This window comes from Haliotis rubra, unplaced genomic scaffold (genome assembly GCF_003918875.1).
Source record: "Haliotis rubra isolate DU_JTF1 unplaced genomic scaffold, ASM391887v1 Scf806, whole genome shotgun sequence".
Classification (NCBI taxonomy): Eukaryota; Metazoa; Mollusca; class Gastropoda; order Lepetellida; family Haliotidae; genus Haliotis; species Haliotis rubra.
Window position 1 is genome coordinate 115,748 of NW_025767531.1, and position 21,984 is coordinate 137,731.

At 40.8% G+C, this 21,984-nt stretch overlaps 1 protein-coding gene across 1 annotated transcript in view; it reads right to left on the reverse strand.

Moving 5' to 3' along the window:
* LOC124261732 overlaps positions 1-21,984 on the reverse strand; it is a 95,437-nt gene that overhangs the window by 15,406 nt on the left and 58,047 nt on the right. The window contains exons 2-3 of the mRNA XM_046696084.1: positions 2,548-2,865; positions 1,484-1,807 (exon numbers count right to left, since the gene is read on the reverse strand). Of these exons, the coding sequence (XP_046552040.1) occupies positions 1,484-1,807; positions 2,548-2,719 (496 nt within the window). The 5' untranslated portion in view covers positions 2,720-2,865. The remainder of the gene's footprint in view (positions 1-1,483; positions 1,808-2,547; positions 2,866-21,984) is intronic.

Below are 21,984 nucleotides of genomic sequence, written 5' to 3' on the forward strand. Positions count from 1 at the left end.
CTTCATGACAGACATCGTCCATGACAAGGATGGCCTCCATGACAGGCATAGCCTCCATCACAGGCATGACCTCCGTTACAGGCATGACCTCCAAGACAGACATGGCCTCGGTGACAAACATGGCCTCAATGGCCGACATGGCCTCCATGACAAACATGACCTCCATGACAAACATGACCTCTATGACAAACATGGCCTCAATAACAGACGTGACCTCCATGACATACATGGCCTCCATGACAGACATGACGTCCATGACAGACATGACCTCCATGACAGACACGACCTCCATGAGAGACCTGACCTTCATGACAAACATGGCCTCAATGACAGCCATGGCGTCAATGACAGACATGGCCTCCGTGAGAGACATGGCCTCCATGATAGACATGACCTCCATGACAGACATGACCTCCATCACAGGCATGGCCTCCATGACAGACATGGCCTCCAAGAGAGACATGGCTTCCATGACAGACATGGCTTCCATTACAGACATGGCCTCAATGAGAGACATGACCTCCATGACAGACATGGCCTCCATGACAGATATGACCTCCATGACCTCCATGACAAACATGACCTCTATGACAAACATGGCCTCAATAACAGACGTGACCTCCATGACATACATGGCCTCCATGACAGACATGACGTCCATGACAGACATGACCTCCATGACAGACACGACCTCCATGAGAGACCTGACCTTCATGACAAACATGGCCTCAATGACAGCCATGGCGTCAATGACAGACATGGCCTCCGTGAGAGACATGGCCTCCATGATAGACATGACCTCCATGACAGACATGACCTCCATGACAGACATGACCTCCATCACAGGCATGGCCTCCATGGCAGACATGGTTTCCATTACAGACATGACCTCCATCACAGACATGGCCTCCATTACAGACATGACCTCCATGACAGACATGACCTCCATTACAGACATGACCTCCACGACATATATGACCTCCATGACAGACATGACCTAAATGACAGACATGACCTCCATGACAGATATGACCTCCATGACAGAATTAACCTCCATGACAGACATGACCTCAATGACAGGCATTGCATCGATGACCGACATGGCCTCAATGACAGACATGGCGTCCATGACAGACATGGCCTCCATGAGAGACATGGCCTCCATGGCAGACATGATCTCCATGAGAGATATGACCTGCTTGGTAGACATGACAGACATGACGTCCATGACAGACATGACCCCCATGACAGGTATGGCCTCCACGACAGATATGACAGACATGACCTCCATGACAGACATGACCTCGGTCTTTCCTCCCACACCAACCTGACACGACATGAGAGAACTTGTACACAGCTAAAAGTGGCGTTCGAGACAACCCGTGCACGTCATATGTACACCACGTAGCCTGTGAAATACTTTTGGAAGCGTCATTAAACCAAACTCGCTCCATCATTCCCTGGTACAGAATACAGTACTTACAGCCATTGTTTTGTTTTTCTTTCTTTGATCGACGTAAACAGCAGACGGTGATGATAGCAGCCAGTAGGACCAGGGCGCCCCCAACAGTTCCACCTAGGATGGTTATCATGGAAGTCACAGATGGTGTTTGGGGATTTACCGAGTCCTGGGTTCTGCCTTCAGTCGTATACCCAGCATTGCGTGTATCTGTGTCAGGGGCTGTCGACTTAGTAGTTGCGTCAGGAGTAGAGCCAGGGACACCAGCCGTAGCTGTGACGTGGGATGTTGATTCTGATGTTGGTGTTGTCAACGATGAGACACTCGTTGTTTTTACAGTTGTTGTTTCTGAGACGTTAACAAAATATGAGCAGTTATTACAGATGAAGAAAACGATCAAATGTGTCAAAAAGCGATTAGAACATGTGTGTGGTATCCCAGTTCTCTATATCTTTTAAAGAGTGACGGAAAGTACAACGTATTGCAATACAGAATACGTCTGAATGTACTCTCTGTTAAGAGCCCTACTATGTTGCTATACATGTGCTTCCGGCTGGTGGTGAAGTCTAGGTTAATATAGGTTAGTGTTAGAAACAAAAATCGTAATAGTCCTGTCCATGAGAATTGTACCTTTGAGTAAGTCAAAGTAACTGGAAAAAGTTTAGAGAAGACATCTTGTTGGTTATATGGGCATAACGCAAAGATAAATAACAGGTTGGAGTTGCCATTGAATGATATGGAAGCTGTGAGAGTTTTTTAATCTTCTGAATGTCCTCTAGAGTGAGTGAGTGAGTTTGGTTTTACGCCGCTTTTAGCAATATTCCAGCAATATCACGGCGGGGACACCAGAACTGGGATTAACACATTGTACCCATGTGGGGAATCGAACCCGGATCTTCGGCGTGACGAGAGAACGCCTTAACCACTAGGCTACTCCACCGCCCCGAATGTCCTTTAGAGACTGACGGCAGTCGTACAAAGAAAACAACGTTCTCCATTCACTGGATATGGTAAGGCTATCTTAAGAGGTACATTATTCGAATGCGAGTGGACATCAAAGCTAGAAAACTGATAATGTCTGATAATACCTGCAGGTGATGCCATAACATGGACATGGACCTTCTTGGTGGATGTCCCGACTTTACACTTCCATGATCCCTCGTGCACCGTACTGATGTTGGAGATTTTGAGAGCATGTTTGGTGCAGTCTGTATCTCCCAGTGACAGGCCAGGCAGCTTGTCACGTCCCTGGCGTAGCATACATTTATTATTCTGGTTTACAATATCTACAGCGTAGTCCCCGCCATCTTTGTACCAAATGCCTGTTCGCAATACCTCACCTGTACACTCTAATACAACATCACTGCCCGCCTGGACTGTTGTATTGTGATTGTCCCGAGATGTCACTGAGAAAGAAATACAAATCATATAATATCACAGTTCTGATTCATACCATCACATTATGAATATGCGTAACGTCATAGGCCCGTATGGGGAAAGAAGTTCATACTTTATAGTTGTGGATATGAGCGTTTCTTGTTTATCATCTAACCAGATTATGAGTTTGGAACGACCTGGATGTAATCAGTAAACATCGCCATCAGTGGAGTGCGTGGTCCAAACTGTCAGTATCAATATAGCTATTGTATAATGGGGAGATAGGTTACGTCATGTTAGAAATGAATACCTGTCAATATAATGCATAAAACAAAATGTATTCAGTCATTTTTTTTAAATTAAACTTCATGAGTAACATATTACATGTCTTATATGCTACCTTCTCTACATCGTGTAATCTTACGTAGCGTGGTCCAGTCAAGGATGACCACATGGATTTGATCTTGTCAAGTTAGGCCTACTGTTGATTAACGAAGGTGTCATTTGTGGTAGAATTGCGTATGCCCTGAAATATTCCCAAATCACGGACACAATGGAAGAACTTGAGTGAAGAGGGCCTAGATCAAACAGTGGCAACGGCACGAGAATCGACGCGTTGGCATTTGTTTCGATTCCGGAACTGGGTAGCAAAGTGACGGCTGTTGCGCGAAGGTAGTGATTCGTGTACGTGTGTGGCAACTTAGTATTTCTTGGAGATGTTTTTCATGATTTGTGACAGTGAATTCTTGCCAACGCACCGTGAGGTGTACCAAACAGATTCGAGGATATCGACGACAGTATTTGGATGTTGAAAGAACACCATTCTAACAGTTGGGATTCCTGTGGGCTTTGTACGATTTGAAGGATGAAACAGGACATTGCGCGTCACCAGTGGCATAGATCCTTTTATTTGGCTCAATGGAATCTGTCAAATTGCCACGGTGATTTTTTGTGAGTTCCGAGTGTGCCATTTCAATATATTCACAGCCATCTTCATCAACGGAGACCTGAAAAGACGATGAGCGAAGTGATGTCTGGTTTTCATTACCCGGACGGGCGAATCCAAGAGTTATGTCAAACCATACTTTATTGAATAGGCCGACAGGTGTAGACAAATCGAAACTTTCTCGGATCATCGCCAGCTCGGTCGGGGGGATTGCAGCGTGATGTTTCGTTTATTCATGCTGCAGGATGATTTGAGAGAAACAAGGATCAAACTTGGAAGTGCTAAATTTGGAGATGCATTCTTAGCTAGGGGAAACAAGAGATGCAAGGACTGTCTTTTATACTGGTATCCAAACACATGCTGCTTTTTTATGGTTGGTGCAGTTTTGTACCTCTGTTTTGCCAACATCCATGAAGCTGAACCCTACAAGTGTTCCAATGTTGGTGTTGATGAAACTAATACCCCGTTTACATGGACACATTTGCATATGTGAGTAAATGTACACACGTAAGTATATTTATGTGTCCATGTAAACGCAATTACACATGTGTTCAAATTTACACTGGGAGTAAATTTGCACTACCTCTGGAGGTAGTGCAAAAGTATTTTTGCATATATGTCAAATTGCACCCTGTGCGGTTGCATACCTATATAAATATGACAGAAATAGATAATTATTTCGAATGAGTTCTCAATTGTCATCCTGGCATGACTCAACCTGAAGCTGAAATCTTTCTGTGAAGGTAATAAGGTTGCGTGGCTGGTATATGGTTTTATACGGGTCTTCAACGGGTAAGCAGCATCTCCAGTGAGGAGAATGGGCATGGTGACTGCTTTGCCATGGCTTGTAGGAGTCTATCGTTCCATTCTGGTAAGATATTCCTCGTTTCACCTCAATAGAAAAATTTGAAATTTCAAATACTCAAGCGTCATGTACCTGGCCAGGCCAACCAACTGTGATATCTGTGAACAGGTACCTGTGGTCACCCACCCCCTGTCGCCATGGGTTTCTGTTGGACCAATAACAGGGGTATGAGTGCCATCTATACATCCAGCACAATTTGGGAATCCCCTGCAGTTTTCAAGTCCTCACGTTCTTAAAACTTCACATACTTGGGCAGGAGATGCTCCACCCAGGCGGTGCACACATCATTAACACAAATATATACAGTGACTTTGTGATACTCCAAACCGATTGTTCTGTAGTCTGTCGAAGTTGCTAGCCAGTATACAACTATGTTAACTTTGTGGTCAACATTAAGCAAATCACTGAATTTTAGTCTTTATGCAGAAAAGGGTGAAGTTTTTCACAGAGAAGGTTCAAAATTTTCAACCCATTCATTATCTGAAAATGCCATTTTGACAGTGTTTTGCCACCAATGACTTGATCTCTCTTTCTTCCAAACATATCTGTGTATCGATAAAGCCAAAATAAGTGCAGAGTTCAGAAGCATTGGAAAATCTTGATATGTTCGCTTCAACATATATCTCTCCACCATGTATGATATATTTGCCTCAGATGTGAAAACTCAAAACGAGACAAAAACACATGACCATATAAAATACATATAGGTTCTAATTTTTCATGTAAACGCAAAGTAAATATACTTTTACTTGCGCATGCACATATACTCCATATGCAAATATACACATGTGAGTAAAAAGTGTCTATGTAAACGGGGTATAAGACTGAACACAGTTGATGTGGACTAACAGGTTCGGGAGTCTCAAGTCAGCATGTCACTGACCTTATCAAATCTACACTGCCACCTTTAGCGAAGAAATTAACCTTCCTTATACAGTGGCCTGACAAAGAGGAAGTGATTCGTCATATGCCGAATGTTATTAAGAGAACATACAAAAATTGCAGAGTTATCAGACAAGTTGATAACTCAGAGGTCTCGTTTTCTTCAGTTGTTAGAACATGGCGATTTTGTTTTGGCAGATCGTGGATCTTTTATATCAGCTTGCAGCATGTGGTGCACAACTCGCAATTCCTGCTTTTACCAAAGGCAAGGCACAACTGTGTCCCAAGGACATTGAAACAGGTCGGCAACTATCTAGGGTGAGAATCCATGTTGAGAGGGCCATAGAAAGACTTCAAGGTTCTTGGCACCAGCATGAAAATTTATATTGTGCCTCATGCGGACAACATTTTAACCCCGAAACGTCATCATTAGCTGAAGGCCGGGTGCTGGAATGTCAAAGGTTGGAAAACAGATACTCATTCCCAAAATACTATGTTAAGACAAATGTGTGTAGAAAAACATTTGGACTGTGATGTTTTCGGAATAACAGAGACACATCTTCGATGTTCAGACACTATAGAGGTGCAAGGCTATACATGGAATGGACATAACCGTGACCTACTCCATGTACGTGCAACACGAGGGACAGGAGGGGTCGGCTTTCTGATCAGAACTGAACTTTTGAGCTCATATGAAGTATCAGTAAAAGACAATTCTTTTGAAGGCATACTTTGCTTAGCTCTATGTAACAAGGTAAACAGACGTGTTAATCACATATGTGTGTGCTACCTGCCACCAGATAACTCTACAAGAAATATACGTGTAGAGAGTTTTTACGATAGTTACCCCTATATCAACTACTAAATGGTTTAGTGTTCATAGGGGTCTGAAACAAGGATGTATTTTGTCCCCTTTACTATTTAACCCCTATATCAACTACTCCATGGTTTAGTGTTAATAGAGGTCTGAAACAAGGATGCATTTTGTCTCCTTTACTATTTAACCCCTATATCAACAACTCCATGGTTTAGTGTTAATAGAGGTCTGAAACAAGGATGCATTTTGTCTCCTTTACTATTTAACCCCTATATCAACTACTCCATGGTTTAGTGTTAATAGAGGTCTGAAAAAAGGATGCATTCTGTCTCCTTTACTATTTAACCCCTATATCAACTACTCCATGGTTTAGTGTTAATAGAGGTCTGAAACAAGGATGCATTCTGTCTCCTTTACTATTTAACCCCTATATCAACAACTCCATGGTTTAGTGTTAATAGAGGTCTGAAACAAGGATGCATTCTGTCTCCTTTACTATTTAACCCCTATATCAACTAAACCATGGTTCAGTGTTAATAGAGGTCTGAAACAAGGATGCATTCTGTCTCCTTTACTATTTAACCCCTATATCAACTACTCCATGGTTTAGTGTTAATAGAGGTCTGAAACAAGGATGCATTCTGTCTCCTTTACTATTTAACCCCTATATCAACTACTCCATGGTTTAGTGTTAATAGAAGTCTGAAACAAGGATGCATTTTGTCTCCTTTACTATTTAACCCCTATATCAACAACTCCATGGTTTAGTGTTAATAGAGGTCTGAAACAAGGATGCATTCTGTCTCCTTTACTATTTAGCCCCTATATCAACAACTCCATGGTTTAGTGTTAATAGAGGTCTGAAACAAGGATGCATTCTGTCTCCTTTACTTTTTAACCCCTATATCAACTACTCCATGGTTTAGTGTTAATAGAGGTCTGAAACAAGGATGCATTCTGTCTCCTTTACTATTTAACCCCTATATCAATTACTCCATGGTTTAGTGTTCATAGAGGTCTGAAAAAAGGATGCATTCTGTCTCCTTTACTATTTAACCTGTATATCAACTACTCCATGGTTTAGTGTTAATAGAGGTCTGAAACAAGGATGCATTCTGTCTCCTTTACTATTTAACCCCTATATCAACTACTCCATGGTTTAGTGTTAATAGAGGTCTGAAACAAGGATGCATTCTGTCTCCTTTACTATTTAACCCCTATATCAACTAAACCATGGTTCAGTGTTAATAGAGGTCTGAAACAAGGATGCATTCTGTCTCCTTTACTATTTAACCCCTATATCAACTACTCCATGGTTTAGTGTTAATAGAGGTCTGAAACAAGGATGCATTCTGTCTCCTTTACTATTTAACCCCTATATCAACAACTCCATGGTTTAGTGTTAATAGAGGTCTGAAATAAGGATGCATTCTGTCTCCTTTACTATTTAACCCCTATATCAACTACTCCATGGTTTAGTGTTAATAGAGGTCTGAAACAAGGATGCATTCTGTCTCCTTTACTATTTAACCCCTATATCAACAACTCCATGGTTTAGTGTTAATAGAGGTCTGAAACAAGGATGCATTCTGTCTCCTTTACTATTTAACCCCTATATCAACTACTCCATGGTTTAGTGTTAATAGAGGTCTGAAACAAGGATGCATTCTGTCTCCTTTACTATTTAACCCCTATATCAACTAAACCATGGTTCAGTGTTAATAGAGGTCTGAAACAAGGATGCATTCTGTCTCCTTTACTATTTAACCCCTATATCAACTACTCCATGGTTTAGTGTTAATAGAGGTCTGAAAAAGGATGCATTCTGTCTCCTTTACTATTTAACCCCTATATCAACAACTCCATGGTTTAGTGTTAATAGAGGTCTGAAACAAGGATGCATTCTGTCTCCTTTACTATTTAACCCCTATATCAACTACTCCATGGTTTAGTGTTAATAGAGGTCTGAAACAAGGATGCATTCTGTCTCCTTTACTATTTAACCCCTATATCAACAACTCCATGGTTTAGTGTTAATAGAGGTCTGAAACAAGGATGCATTCTGTCTCCTTTACTATTTAACCCCTATATCAACTACTCCATGGTTTAGTGTTAATAGAGGTCTGAAACAAGGATGCATTCTGTCTCCTTTACTATTTAACCCCTATATCAACTACTCCATGGTTTAGTGTTAACAGAGGTCTGAAACAAGGATGCATTCTGTCTCCTTTACTATTGAACCCCTATATCAACGACCTGGTGAAGAACATCAACGCAGTCGGGCTAGGAGTTCAATGTGGTGACTTCAACATTATTATTTTGGCATACGCAGATGACCTCGTTCTTATAGCTGAAAACGAAGAAGATCTTAACCAACTTTTAACTGTACTTGATGAGTGGCGTGCATCCTATGATGTGTGTATAAACCAGGATAAATCAAAAGTCATCCAGTTCAGAGGTTAGTCTGTTGACAGAACATCTGTACCATTTAAATGCGGAGATAAAGCATTATCTGTGGTGGACAATTATTAATATTTAGGAGTACTTTTAACCGAGCACCTCAGCTACAACGACATGGCAAAAGCCGCATCCAAATCTGCGAGCAGAGCGCTTGGACTGCTTATTGCAAAATCCAAAAGTTTGGGTGATCTCCCCTTTAATGTTTTCACCAAACTTTATGACTCCATGGTCTGGCCTGTGATGGAATATGGATCGCCAGTATGGAGAACAAGTCAATATTCATGTATCAACGCTATTCACCACCGGGCTATACCTTACTGTCTTGGAATTGGAAAGTATATGGTGAATCTGGATGGACACCCCCTGTAGTCAGACAGTGATCAAGTGTCGCAAGACTGTGGGCAAGATTCAACAACATGAGACGACAGAGATTAAATAGAACAATTTTTGATTGGGCCGATACCTCAACAAGAAAGAACTGGAATAATAGAATGTTACAGTTTGTGCAGAAGAATGATTAGGAACATATAGCAACTTTAATCACGTGGAAAGCCGCCTATTTGTTAATATCGTTAAGACAGTTAATCTGGACAAATATATAACTTCTTGGGAGACACAGATCCAATCAGAGACTGGACGAAACGGTAGAAACAAACTACACACATACAGATCTTTCAAGTCTACCTACTCCACTGAACCATATTTAAAACGCCCCATTCCGAGACAACACCAAAGTGTATTGGCAAAGTTCAGATGTGGAGTTGCACCTTTACGTATTGGAACTGGACGGTATGAAAACTTTCCCCTGGAAAATCGGAATTGTTTTAATTGTACAAACCAGCTTGAAGATGAACTACACGCACTTTTAATTTGCCCCGTCTTTGCTGTAGAAAGTGAAAGTCTTTTAAACATTTGTCAAGACCTATGGGATGATTTTACTGTTTTATCGGACTGTGATAAATTTATCCGCATTTTAAGTACACCAGGGATTGTTTCTTATACTGCCAGAACCTGTCCTTTTTTTTTAGCCAAACGGAAAGAGCTTTTATATACTTATTTTTTGTATATACCGTGTACCTTAATACTACAGTCCGTTTGAGTCAGAAACGACCGATGAATTGCAAACTTTATCGTTGTACAAAATAGCCACATAAATATAAATAGTACACATGTTTATCATTTACTAATACCCAACAGCTTTCTGATATTTGAAAATTTTCCGGACTCCACCAAATATTGAATACGCAAAAGTTGTTATCTGTCGCGGCGGGGTGAAACCGCAGAAACGGAACAGCCAGTCATGGCGGGGGACATCTCAAAATCTATTCCGGGAGACCTGTCGGTTCCTCGTCTGTTGTAGTGTCATACTCACGACTTAAAGGGATGACAAGTCGTGCCACAGTTGCCTGTTGTAAGCCATCCCGAGGCCAGTAACCTTGTTCAATGACGTTAGCTACCTTGTTGACACAGTTTTGCGAAGTTTCAGGCATGATTTTGTTAAGGGATTCCTTAACCAAAACCTCTACGTCACGTAATCTAAAAGTTGTGTTTGATCTGGCTACATCTCCTTTGACAATACGCCATATCATTCCAATGGGGTTAAGGTCACAGTGATAGGGTGGAAGTCGCAGAATATCGTGACCCTTACTTTTTATGTAACTGTCAACTTTGAAGAAAGGCTCACCTTTGTGGGGTTTTATGATCTCATATAGCTGAGGCTTCGTTGCCTTTGACGGGCGTGCGATCTGAAATTTGTCGAGCCATGATATCATATCACCTTTTCGACTGTTCGATGTCGGGGCTTTACTGTCGGGGTCCTGCACGCTGTGGTATGGGGCATTGTCCATTCGATAAAAGACTTCTCTGGTAGAGCTGGTACCAGCTTGTTTTTAACCCAATCGAGGAAAACCGCACCATTCATCTCGGAATGGTAGTCTCTGTTATCTGTGGACTTTGCCCTGAATACCAAGTCGCAGCCTGGGAGAAAGCCTTTGCTGGAGCAACCAGCATGGAGAATGATTAGTCTCTCTCCTTTCCCTAGAGGCAGCTTTCTACGTGACCCCTTATCACCCCCATCGGGTACCCACTGACTACTGGCAGTATGCGATGCATTGACCAAGGTCTCGTCCAAGTACACTGGCTCGAACCCTTCCTCGCTCTTCTTCTTTATAACCCTGAGAAAATTATTTCTCAAGCGAAAGATATCAGGGCGTTCACAGAGTACTGACCTATTCTCCCCCGAAATTTTCTTATAACGATACCCGAAAGAGTGTAAGAGACGCCAGAGTGTGTACTTTGATACTCTGAGGTTGTGTTCTTGCTTCAAATGCTTTTTTAAAATTTTCAGCGACATGTATTTGTTTTCAGAATAGAGCTTGTTGATAGACTGCCTTACAAGGTTCTTTTGAAAGTTGTCCAAATGTTTTAATTTGTGTGATTTTGACACGACCCCTACCTGCTTCGCATCACCCTCACAATGTTTGTGTTCCAGAACATTTGTCAGTAGCCTTGCTGATACTCCTAAAGCTTTTGCTGCCCGCTTACGGAATTTATTAATGGCATAAAATGGTTTGCCCCTTTCGGCTTCAGCACGGAAAAAATCGTACACTTTAATCATCAACTGTTTCACGTCAGCATTCAACTTCATTTTTCATCAGGCATGTGCACGACGAGATAGTGGCTGTTCCGTTTCTGCGGTTTCACCCCGCCGCGACAGATAACAACTTTTGCGTTTTCAATGATGATAGTTTCTTAAAGAACTTTTTTGGTGGAGTCCGGAAAATTTTCAAATATCAGAAAGCTGTTGGGTATTAGTAAATGATAAACATGTGTACTATTTATATTTATGTGACAATTTTGTACAATGATAAAATTTGCAATTCATCGGTCCGTTTCTGACTCAAACGGACTGTAGTATATGTATATATAACATCATGAATCATTATACTTGTCTTCCATCGTCTATCATAAATCGCTGGGCGATTGGCTGTGTACTTATGAGCATGATTTTATGTACACAGGTGAGACGTTAATAAACATTTAATTGATTGATTGATTTACTGTAACCATCTGCAGCCCAAGCTTATTGCCTAATTAACATTATATGTTTAAAAAGCACTGCCATCAAGCTGAATTGTGAACATGTGAGAATTGTATTCATAGGAAATTTGTTGTGATCCGCCATTACTGGTTTCTGCCTACCAGTGCGAGGCACGGCGTGGGTCGTGACGTCACATCCCGTAAACACATGGCAATTCCTATAGCGTAACCCTTCCTGTGTCGTTTCTCGTATCTGGGGCGATAGTGAACTTGACCACGAGAGGCTAACCGCATTGCGACACAGGATCTCGCTACATTCAAAGAGTTCCTTGATAAAACGATAAATCCGAATTGTTCCCTAATGGTTATAGATTTTTGTTACGGTTTAGAAATTACTGAGATAAAAGGCTTGTGAGTCCCCTTTAAGTAAGCAAAATAAAACACAGACGAGTCTGTAATATTCAATTGTAAGTTGAATAAACAAGGTAACAGTACAGATGCAATACTATTGGATCACAAATCTAAAATGTTGGGTCGGCAACCTAAACCATCGATGTTAGCAGATAGATTAGCATAAATCCAAAGACGCCCTACTCCACCACCCACCCTAAACACACACACGCATACACCCATCTGTCATACATCTCACTCAGCAGCAATCCCTTAAATACCTATCATGCAATTCTAGATATTTGTAGCAAAAGCGACGCCACACCATTAATCTAGAATTTACGGGAATTCAACAGTCTTCCACATAAGGCCGACAGCATAGCAAACAGGTGAAAATGTATAGCCTAAGTTCAAGATGTACTTTAAACTATTGTGACCCGTAACAACTAAAAGTTAATCAATATGACATTATAATTAACAAAAGCACTATTTCTGGAAACGTAACTGCAGAATAAACGGTTAGCCAATCAACTGCCATGGCATGGTAGAAATGAATATTATATGTCACGATAATACTCAAATCTGCTGTCACCGTGTTAATTTCGCATCGCAAACTCAAACAATATTTATGCAATTTTCTTCATAACTGGACACCATAAACATTTCACAGACATTTATTTTGACAAACACAGACGCACGCACATACACACATTCACCCAAGCACAACAAACACTTGCACGCGCACACACATACAAACGCAAACATATACACACGCATACACACTCGACATGTGAGTAATGTTTTTCTTGTATTTACAAAATGTACCTACTTTCTGTTTAAGAACCTATCGACCCTGTAGTCTCGCCGAGTCACCATAGAATGAATGATAACTGTTAGAGGAGGGACGGACGGACGGACGGACGGACAGAGGGACGGACAGACAGACAGACAGACAGATAGATAGATAGAAGATTACACTTATATGAAAAACAACCGTATAGACACGATTCTAACTATTAGTACTTATATTATACAGTAATATTCAGTTGTGAAAGAACTGAAGGTATTTATGAACATTGTCGGAGTATGCTCTCCCAACTTCGAACTGAGGAACAGTTTACTAAGAATCGACGTTAATGGAATCGACGAGCGTGTGGAATGTACTCGTATGTGATGATACTGTTGAACAATATCATGACATGTTTTATTAAAGATCTACCTGCATAGTTGACATGCTTGTTAGCGAGTCCATCGGACCCTGTGGCTTTGATATTTTTTAATCTTTGGACAATGGCTATAATCTCACTGAGAGTGAATAGTTCGTTCAACGGTGAATACATGTATCCTTCACATATATTTTTAGTTTCCTCAAAACATTCAATATTTGCTCTTCCTATTTACATATTTCTTTAGCAAAGTGAGTATCAAAGCTACTTTCCATGTGTGGTACAGATAGATCCTTGAAGTATTGACCAAAGGTGTTACTGATATTTTCTGCATAATTGCCGGCATGATTTGTGTATACTACACTGGATACTAGACCTGTAGCTCGTTTATACTTTTTGTAAGCTTAAAATATTCATGTAAGTCCATTTCCGCTGCCTGTTGGATTTTTTTCAGTCTATCATCTATGAGACTTTCATTACATTTATGGTGGAATTCCACCATTCATCTCCGGCGTTGTTGATTACCTGCTTGTCATGCCAGGCCGGTATTTTACCGGGCCCCAGCCAACACGACAGGAAATTCGGTTGCTGAATATTTTGCTCATTTTGCTCATTCTGCTGCACGAGACGTTCTGGAATCTCGGAGTGGTGAAGCCTTGGAGAATGTGAAAACTGTCGAACCAAACTTGGTTTGGTTTGGTTTGGTTGTTGTTTAACACCGCGCTCAGCAACATTCCAACCATATGGTGTCGGTCTGTAAATAATCCAGTCTGGGCCAGACAATCCAATGATCAACAGCATGAGCATGGATCTACGCAAATAGGATTCGATGTCATGTGTCAACCAAGTCAGCGAACCAGCGTTAGTCGCCTTTTACGACATGCATGGGTTACTGAAGATCGATTCCAACCCGGACTTTCACGAGTCTTCGAACCAAATAAAACACTGAGTAAAATCGCTGGTGAGGAAGCAATATATGATCAGACCATAACTGCCAATGTCAGAAATCATCGGGATAAACAGAAGACAGTAGGCAAACAGATTCAGTGTAAGAAAAAGGTGACAGCCCACGTGGTCCATTTTCTGACCAGTCACTAACATCCATAGACACATTTGGTATCAAGTATTGAGCAGAACGGAAAGAGCACAATTCCTCGATACATCTATTTTCCTCGTCTCGGACATCACAATATAAATTAAACTGTTTTTTACTGAGAAATCATTTATTGTTCCGTAGGGCCGCCAAGAAGTGCATTTAGGCATCTCAGAAGAACTGATTCAAGTTTTTCAAATACCGCAGTTGATCAAAACCGTTATAGGCGCAGAATCGGCAAGGTATGAGAACGTATATATCAGTCTAGTATATATACAGCAAAGTGTCAACAAAATGATAATACTAAGTCAAGCACAGAGCAAAGTGTCAACAAAATGACAATACTACGTTTAGCAAACAGCAAAGTGTCAACGAATTTACAATACTACGTCTAGTATACAGCAAAGTGTCAACAAAATGATAATAGTACGTTTAGCAAACAGCAAAGTGTCAACAAAATGATAATACTACGTTTAGCAAACAGCAAAGTGTCAACAAAATGACAATACTACGTCTAGTATACAGCAAAGTGTCAACAAAATGACAATACTACGTTTAGCAAACAGCAAAGTGTCAACAAAATGATAATGCTACGTTTAGCAAACAGCAAAGGGTTAACAAAATGATAATACTATGTCTAGTATACAGCAAAGTGTCAACAAAATGATAATGCTACGTTTAGCAAACAGCAAAGTGTCAACGGAATGATAATGCTAAATGTCAACAATGGGGTAAGACGTTCATACTATATAGTTGAGGATATATGTGTTTGTTTATCATCGAACCAGACAATGAGTTTGTAACGTCCTGGGTGTATACAGTAGAAATCACGTGTGGTCCGTCAGTATCAATTTCAGCTATTGCATACTAATTTGTATATGGTGCAAGAGGCAGATCACTCCACTGAACTATTTTCCACTCGCAATTCGTTGTGACGATGTTTCATCCCTTGGTCATGACAGAAACCTATGACTGTGGGTTCGAGCCAAAGTGGTAAGACATGCATTACCTCGGCCTCTACTCCCAGAGCAAGCCAGAGTTGCGTCCCTTGGTCATGACAGAAACCTATGACTGTGGGTTCGAGCCAAAATGGTAAGACATGCATTACCTCGGCCTCTACTCCCAGAGCAAGCCGGAGTTGCGTCCCTTGGATGCGTTTACCACTAAGTCTTTGGTGAAATCCACGAGCCCTAGTATGGTATTGACAAACTTTGATACACATCTGAACTCCAAATGTAAGCAACAATGAAAGGTTTCTGTTGTGACCAAGGAACGTTACTCTTCACAGCTAATTGCTGCGCTTTCAGCGACTGCGTCATCCGTGGCCTCTCGTTCCCAGAACTGTCGTTATTGTGGAGCCTATCATTACTTAAATCCGAATAGTTGCCTAATTTATTTTGATTTCTGGGGAATAAACGGTTATGAATCAACTGCCATGGCATGGTAGAAACGTATGAGTATTATTATAGTATCAACTCAAAGAATGCGTATGCATCTTTTTTTCAAAACTGGACACCACGATCATTTCACAGACATTTTGCTTTAAAAAACACACACACGCACATACATACAGACAGACGCACACACACGCTCAAACATGCGCTCGCAATCGCACATAGCTTTAGGAATACGTCGTTGCTGTGGTCTCACTATCGCTGCCATAGAATGAATTATAACTGTTACTACTAAGACAGACGTCAATGGCCAGAAATGAAGCCAAGTAGCAATGCAACCATTCTGACATACGATCGGAATCCCTTGATCAAATTCAAATGCAATTTACAGTCGAAACAAGTACATCACGTGACCTGCAATACCTACCTGTAATTACTTTAGGTGTACTGTCCACTCCATGTATCCAGACACACGACAAAAACAAGATTCCAGAATAGAAAGGTACTTGTCGAGAACGCATGATGTTGGAATGACAATGTTAAGTCACAAAACGTTATGTCAATATAAGCCACAAAGATCAATTCCAGTCCAAGAACACCACCAGAACGTGCCAACGACACCTCACCAAATAGCGACGGCACTTGGCGCTTATGAATTCAAACAGCGAGCGTACCCCGACCTAGCAGTTGACAAATGAGGCACTATGTGTGAGTTTGTTGCGGTCTACGTCAGGCGAACTCGATACTTCAATCCAGAGTCCTGGTCCAAGAGACACTTACTCAGATGACCAAACTCACATGTCTCCTTAATAGCTAAGTATCATGGTCCCATATTTAGCAAGCTTCAAGGAGTGAAATGAGGAAGTGTTTAATGAAACATATTAGACAATACTAGCCTAGCAGTAGACAAACATTGTTCTGTGTGTGAGTGTGTCTGGGTGTTATGCATCCTGCATTACGAACTTGAACGCCGGCGCAATAAAAGTCAACTGTATAATCATCCCAAGTACTCATGTACTAACGGTCATTTTCAAATATCATCTAACAACGACCCGCATGGGAATCAAATAAAAAAGTGCAAGAATAGATAGATAGATAGATGGGTAGATAGGATAGATAGATAGATAAATAGATGGATGGATGGATGAATGGAAGGACGGACGGAGGGACGGAGGGACGGATGAATGGTTGGATAGATAGATAGATAGATAGATAGATAGATGGATGATAGATAGATAGATAGACAGACAGACAGACAGACAGACAGACAGACAGACAGACAGACAGACAGACAGACAGACAGACAGACAGATAGATAGATATTCTTTATTTCCTCCATAAAATGAAGATTACACTCATATAATAAACAACCGTAAAGAATATTCCATTGTGAAGGAACTGTAGGGATTTATTAACATTGCCGGAGTTTGCTCTCCCAACTTCGAACTGAGGAACTAATGATTACCATCACTTCTGACCAGGTGTTATAATCTAATACATCTTTACAGTGGTCAGGTATACCTCCAAGGAGGAATGACAGAAATACATCATCGTCTTCTGCCCACATTTTAACAAAAAATGTCCATGTCAAGCATGTCACAAATTCTTTCAAATAGAGAATTCCTTTCTATTAGGTTATACTGACTTGACATAAAAAGGTGTTTCATAATGTCGTGAGCAACTGTTCCTCAAAGACATTCCTTTGATTCTATTGGAGTTGCACCAAGCCTTATAATTCTCGCAATGTCAGTGAAGTTCTGAGGTCGTTCTAAAGCGAGTATCCATAGTCTGTGTTCTCGTTCTGATCTTATTGTTAGGTATCTGGAGAGAGATAACCTTTGATGATAGTACGATGGGGGTTCTGCCCCACATGAACGATTGAGCCGAGCTAATTATAGAAACAAATCATGACAAGGTGTGGTGCAATACACGAGGCTATGTATAGTACAGGGAATCCCTACGCTAAATATAGCGAGAGAGGCGCTAACTCCGAATGTGATGTGATTGTTTCATCTTGTCTGACGCTGGAAGTGAGAAAGTTTAGGCTAAATATAATGACAAGCTATGAATGCGATAGCTTTTTACAAATCTTCATAGGTACTGATTTGATGTTCTTATAAGACAGGCACGACTATAAGAAAAAGAATGTTATTGTAAACTCCACTGAGAGAGAAAATGGGTCAAACATAGCGAGACGCTGACTCGCTTCAGACGCCTATTGTAAACAAACCCTAATGGATCAGTCATAGCCTTACGCAGATGCTTATTAAGCCAGGTGGTTATTGTTAGACATGTAAAACCTAGTCTAAAGATTGTAAGAAAGGTTATACATTGAGATCATGGGTAGGAAGGGAATAATACGGATTTTCTCAATAGCTTTCTCCAAGGGTTATACAGGTGATCATAACCTCTCAACTACTGTAAGTAAAATGGGGTCGCTGTTTCAAACACTCGCTGCCTTTCTTGATGACAGATCGTGTATACTGGATAAGAATATTTAAATCAAAGCAACTGTATATATACCATTCTGTAACGGTATGCGTGATCCAGTTCTGTTTGTATGGGATTCTATCTTTAGCAGACTGGGTGTGCAGGTTGAAACATGAGTAGACTATGTGAAGAGTGATGTTGGTTTTATAGTTTTAGGGCGACGTGGGCCAATAAGAGGCCTATTTTCGCCCATAAGAGTGATGTTTTCACCTAAGCAGTTATCTCCCTTCCCTGTTTACTTTCTATGCGATAACTAATGTTCACTTATGCTGGTTGCATGGTTTCTATATAAACCGGTCGATAGCGTTGGGGGTTATTCAAACTGCTGTCAGCACGGAGTAAGGATTGCGAGGGAGCTCTCTACACATACTGCAGTGAAGAAAACATTTTGAAAGGTAAGTAAGCAGTACCAATGCCTAACTGTCACATTTTCAGAATGATATCATATTAAGGTGAATGGGCTTGTTTAAAATATAATACTATTGCACTGGCACGCCTATTGTAGGCTAAAATACGTTATTGTAAAAGTTAAACTATAAGTCACGCCGTTGTATATACTGAACAGTATTAAACACACTACCTATTGTATTACAGAATGTCAGAAAAACAAAGGTTTCTGGACAGAGTGGATTCTTTGTCTGATTTAGAGAAATGGGCTGCAGAGAATGGATTGATACATGATGCTGATGTGATTTTAAAACCTATTGAACTGCTTGCAAATAACATAACGCACGGTGAAAATGTAACACCCTCTCAAGCACAGCACACTTGTCATACATGCGCGAAGACATTCAAGCAAGAGAGAAATCTTCTCCGCCATGTTAGGACAGTTCACAACAATGAGAGATATAACTGTGAGCAATGTGGAAAATGTTATTCCCGCCTGGAAGCACTTCAAAGTCACAAATGTGAAACTACTCTGAAGAGGAAGGGAAGTGAAACAGCTACAGAAACCTCAGCAAAACGCCCTTGTCTGCAGCTTAACAGTGACAGCAACATTCCAGCCAGATATCCCATCTGTAATTGGTGTGGCCATCATAAGTGTTTATTGCCAAATAAGCTATTCTGCATGAGTTGTTCGCGTTCAGCTCGTGAGTGCATGAGTTGTCACCGGCCACTCCCTGAGCACTTCTACAGTGAGCGTGTGGACCAGTGCGACAGCTGTGTGAGGAGACACCAACGTTATGAAGCAAGGCAGGTAAACCAGACTGGAGGAGGTCAGAGCTCAGCACTGGAAGGATCGCTGAGGACAACAACAATACTGCCCAACGAGTCAAATAATGTTGACATTCTGCAGTTTCTTGCCGATGAACAGTTTAATGTTGAAACAATTTTGCATGATTTCCTTCACGAGAAAAAAGGTATGAAATGGTTTTTAACACTAAAATTAAAGTTGATCAAATATGATGAAAACAATAAAAGTCATTTGGCTGAACCTGTTTTGAGAAGCAGAAAAATGTTTGGGTGAAATCAATGAGCAGTTAGCTGAGGCTTTTCAGCATTTGTATGCTTCATCTCAAGAGTTTCAGGCTGAGGGGAGTGGATGGATATTAGAGGGCATCATACAACTTGAGATGAATACAGCTGAGTATGTTCCTCTGTCAGCAAGTTCATACATTCCTCTCCCCAAAGTATTTGGCAGATAAGAAAGCTTTAATGAATATCCATAACAATGACCAAAAATGTTTCATGTGGTCGGTATTGGCTGCCTTGCACCCTTTAGATAGAAAGCAACATCCTGAGAGAGTTGGTAAATACCTTTCATTTCTATCAGAGTTGAATCTTCAAGGCATTGATTTTCCCATACCACTGTCACATATCCCAAAATTTGAGAATCAAAACCAGATCTCGCTAAATGTCTATGGGTATGAAGAGTAAGTCTTTCCTCTCCATATCAGCAAACAAAAGTTTGACAAAACAGTGGATTTACTGCTGCTTTCTGAGGGAGAGAAAAGACATTTTTCTCTATTCAGAAACTTTAGTCGTCTCATGGGACATAGAACAAAACATACGGCAGCAGCATTTTATTTTAGAAGATGTCTCCATGGGTTTAGCAGACAGGATTTGTTAAACAATCATTCCCTCTACTGCTCTGAACATAACCCTCAGAAGATCAAATTGCCTAATGAATATAACAAATGGATTCGATTTGAATCTATTCAAAACCAGTTGAAGGTACCGTTTGTCATATATACTGATTTTGAAGCTTTGACTAGAAAGGTAAATGACATATCAAGAAATACAAGCCTTCATCAAAAGCATGAACCTTCCGGGTATTGTTATAAATTCATCAGTTCAAATCCTGAACTTACCAAACCCTCAGTCGTCTACCGGGGCCCTGATGTCATTTCCCATTTCATTGAGGCTTTATTACAAGAAGAGAAAGCCATCAATGAAAAGTTACAAAAGTCCTTTCCTATCGATATAACAAAAGAAACAGAACTGAAATTTCAAATGGCGAACATCTGTCATATCTGTGAGGAACCTGTTCATTCATCATCTATCAAAGTGCGCGACCATGATCATTTGGTAAAAGAAATAACTATCGTGGTGCTGCAGATAAGAATTGTGATGTTCAACTGAAGTTCAAAAAAAGTAAGAGCAAGGGAAAGAAAATGGACCAGGGTAAAATGACTGAGGGAAAGGATTGCTTCATACCCATTATATTCCACAACCTACGAGGTTATGATTCTCATTTATTGATGAGGCAACTGGACAACACTGCGAAACAAAAACTCAGCTGCTTAGCCAACAACATTGAGAAATACATTTCCTTCTCCATTGGAAATTTGCGATTCATTGATTCTCTCCAGTTTCTTTCGAATTCATTGGATTCTTTGGTTAAAAATTTGGTGAAGAAAGACCCATCCCAGTTCATTCATTTAAGACAGGAATTTCCAAACTCTTCTCAGGTGGACCTGTTACTGAAAAAGGGGTGTATCCTTATGACCATATGGATGATGAGTCCAAATTTGAACTGACCCGACTTCCCAAACAAACAGACTTTTTTAGTAGGTTAACTGGGAATTCTCTCTCTGACGAGGATTATACACATGCAAAAAATGTATGGTCCGCATTTGAATTACAAAACATGGGGGAATATCACGACCTCTATATGAAAACAGATGTGTTACTTTGAGCAGATGTCTTTGAAAGTTTTAGAATTATGGCACTTGAGTACTATCATTTAGATCCAGCTCATTACTACACTCTCCCTGGCATGGGTTGGGATGCCATGCTAAAAATGGGGAAGGTAGAGCTTGAACGTTTGACTGATATTGATCAAATTCTCATGCTGGAATCTGGAATGAGGGGTGATATTAGCATGATATCTAAGAAACACAGCCTTTCAAACCTACCAGGACAAGAGGATTACAAACCAGATGAAGCAAACAAACATTTGATATACTGGGATGCGAACAATCTCTATGGGTGGGCAATGTCTCAGGCGCTACCTGACCGGGATTTTGAGTGGGTAGAGGATGTTGATGATTTAGACATCATGGGTGTGGCGCCCAATGCTGACATAGGGTATATCTTGGAGGTGGATTTAGAATATCCCTCCCATTTGCATGATGCACACAGTGACTATCCGCTAGCCCCTGA